Raw genomic sequence first — 3,157 nt, 5'->3', positions numbered from 1 at the left:
CCCCCCCCCCCCCGATTTATTCACCCACAGAGGGAACAGGCCTGGGACTGGGGCTGCAGCCATGCCAGACCAGCTCTGGGCAGAAGCCACCTCCACAGCCTAGCAGGTAGGACCCAACACAGGAGGGAGCTCTGCACTGCCCTGGCTGCCAAGGTAAGGTGCCCCCTGCCTGACTGGCAGCAGTGGGGAGCACAACTGTGTGCCATGACCTTTGCTGCACCACACCACAGGGCCACAGTACTCCTTCCCACATCGGGTCCCACCTGCTAGGCTGTGGAGGCGGCTCCTATCTGGATGCAGACCCACACCCTTTGTTGCCTGTGTCCACCCCCACCCTCCATCCCCCATAGACTTACTTGGAGGGAACTATGGGAGCTGCAGTCCACCACACTGCCTGGCTGCCACATGCATGTGTGTGTACCTGTGCCCCCTGCTGCCCTGCTTCCCTGCAGTGTGTCACCAGTGCCCCCCCACTCCCCTCATGCATGACCTGTGCCCACACCCCTTGTCCCCACACACGTACCCTGTTCCCAACACACTGGGGGGCAGAGGCCTGGGGGTAGTGTGTCAGGAGTGAGCGGCACCACCGGGGCTACAGGGCTGTGGGTCAGGAGTGTACCAGGGCCTAGGGAGGGGACTGTGGGTTGGGAATGAGGGTCACCAGCAGGGTCAGGGGGCTGTGGCTTGGAAGAGAGGGGCACTGGCAGGGCTGAGGAGGACTGTGGCTTGGTAGTGAGGGGCAATGGCAGATCAGGGCTGCTTAGCACCACAAAGCAGCAGGGGGGACAGCCGCAGCTGGCTCCATGTCCTGGTAAGTGAAGGGGGCAGGAGGAACTCTGATTTTCCATGATAAAAAAAAACAAACACTTAACATTTATAGGTATTTAGAATTTATTTTATTATAATGATTGAAGTACTGGTAGTCTTCCAACTTGCTTTAAAATTGTAAATATGTCAATAATGTGTTCAACTGATACATATCTATATAGTGGCATTTCATTTTAATTGTGGAAAAACGTGGATTTTGAGGGGGTTTTAATCAGAGAATATGGAATTTTTAAAATAAGAGAATTTGGGATTTTTTATCAGAGAAAAGCAAGATTCCTGCTGATGATTAGGTCTCTGACCTACTTATCCATATTTATAATTCATAAATATTAATTAGAGTGGTGAAATGATGATGTGCATTGCTATTTTTGTAGGCATCACAACAGAGGTGAGTTTAAAGAGGGACAGTGCTGTCTTTGTGGATTTTTATGAAAATCTTTTTGCATTTGGGTGGTGTAGGAGAAAACTGAAGGTGCTTATTGGAATATTTTGGCAAATGGGTGAGTGAAATTGATGGTATAAATATATAATATACAGCCTATATAATTCAATGAAATGACACAGCTGATATAATCACTGAGAAGCATTATAAGAGCTGCTTCATTGTTAAGGAAATATAATGATTATCATTGTATCTGTGATTCTATCATTTGCTTTTATAGTTCACTTTAAGTTAGTTTAGCTGCTTAGCCTCTTTCTGCTTTTTTTCTTATCAAACCACAATATTGTATTTTCTGAACTCATTTCAAATAATGTATGAAGCAAGTTTGGAACTTCATTTCCCCCTGCTTTCTTTTGTAGGGTGAGAGGGGATTCCCAGGTTTAGAAGGTCAGCCAGGTTTACCTGGGTTTCCAGGACCAGAGGGACCCCCTGGCCCTAGAGGTGGACAGGTAAGTAACAATTAATCGGGGCAGCTTGTGAATGCTAGCTAACGTGAACTTGCCTGATTCTGGTTAGCCTTGGGTTACTGCTTCTGGTTAGCCTTGGGTTACTGATCTAAAATCCATTACTGTCATCACCAGAACTTATGATGCAGAGAGTCAGTGTTCCAGTTATACAGTTCCTGGAAGCCCCACTTCGTGACTTTAATTTTTCCATGTTAGTAACTAATAAATACTGCTAGCATTAAGATGATCAGCAATAAGAAGCCTATTTGTGAAGTTTTCTACCTGTTTCTGCAGTGCCAGGAAGTATAATATGATGTTATTGACAATGCTCTTTCATGATGGGGAACACAGAGGTGTTAAAACAAATGTCTCAAGTAATAATACTGCTAATATACTACTGCTGTAAAAGAGAACAAATGGATCTTCATAAGATCATAAGAAAGTAGAGCTGGAAGGGATCTTACACAGTCATCTAGTTTGGCCCCTTGCTCAAGGCAGAAACATTCCTGACTAAATCATCCCAGCTGAGTGTCTTCTCTAACCTGCTCTTGAAAACTTCAAAGGATGTAGGTTCAACAAGTTCTCTCTGTAGCCTGTTCCAGTGCTTGACTACCTTCATAGTCAGAGAGTGGTATTTGTGCCTCAGCTTATGTGGTTCCTGAATAACATTAACATATTCTAGTGATCTAATTCTGACATTAGAACAAGGGAGGGCAAAATATGGCCCATAGGCCAGATCCAGCCACCATCGGCCCAGGCAAGCTCCATTCATCCATGGGTGGCTCCTTGCAGGAGTGCTGGAAACTGCATGTGGAGGCACAGAACCAGCATGGCCCGATGGTGTGCAGCTGCTGCCTTTAGTGCTGGGAGCCCCATGTGCAGGTATGGAGCCAGCCTAGTATGACTTGAAGGCGCATGCCAGTAGGTTGGACCGATGGGCTCTGTGCTGCCACGTGCAGCTCCTGGGCTCTGCCTGCTGTGACCCAGGTGTGTCCTGAGGGCCCACCGCCTGTTGCTGCTGCTGCGGCCAGCAGCAAGGGCTGTGCACCATGAAGAGGGCAGGCATATGGTGGCAGGACCCATACCCTCCCACAAACCCCACACGGCCCCACACACACCCCAGACCCAAACCCCGCATGCACCCACAGACACTCCCACACCCCCCACAGACACTCCCACAAACCTCACACCCCTCACAAATCCTACACCTCCACACATACCCACACCACCACTGAACCCCACAGCTCCCACACCCATACCCCTCACAAACCTCACATCCCCCACCCACACCCCCCACAAATTGTACACCCCCACACATACCCACACCCCCACAGAACCCCACAGCCCCCACATCCATACCCCCCACAGAACCCCACAAATCCCCAACACCCCCCACAAATCTTCCTCCACACACAGAACATACAAGAGTAGATTTTATTTA

At 48.6% G+C, this 3,157-nt stretch overlaps 1 protein-coding gene across 5 annotated transcripts in view; it reads left to right on the top strand.

Annotated features, from left to right (window-relative positions):
- The window catches only part of COL4A5 (collagen type IV alpha 5 chain), a 200,337-nt gene that overhangs the window by 88,084 nt on the left and 109,096 nt on the right, over nucleotides 1-3,157 (top strand). For all 5 annotated transcript variants that reach the window (XM_019521545.1, XM_019521547.1, XM_019521544.1 and 2 more), the window contains exon 3: nucleotides 1,630-1,719. In XM_019521545.1, coding sequence (XP_019377090.1) covers nucleotides 1,630-1,719 — 90 coding nt within the window. The remainder of the gene's footprint in view (nucleotides 1-1,629; nucleotides 1,720-3,157) is intronic.

Source organism: Gavialis gangeticus, unplaced genomic scaffold (assembly GCF_001723915.1).
Source record: "Gavialis gangeticus isolate Ggan-Ray unplaced genomic scaffold, GavGan_comp1, whole genome shotgun sequence".
Taxonomy (NCBI): domain Eukaryota; kingdom Metazoa; phylum Chordata; order Crocodylia; family Gavialidae; genus Gavialis; species Gavialis gangeticus.
The sequence above is the reverse complement of the archived record's forward strand: the minus strand, read 5'-3'. Positions and strand labels throughout refer to the sequence as shown.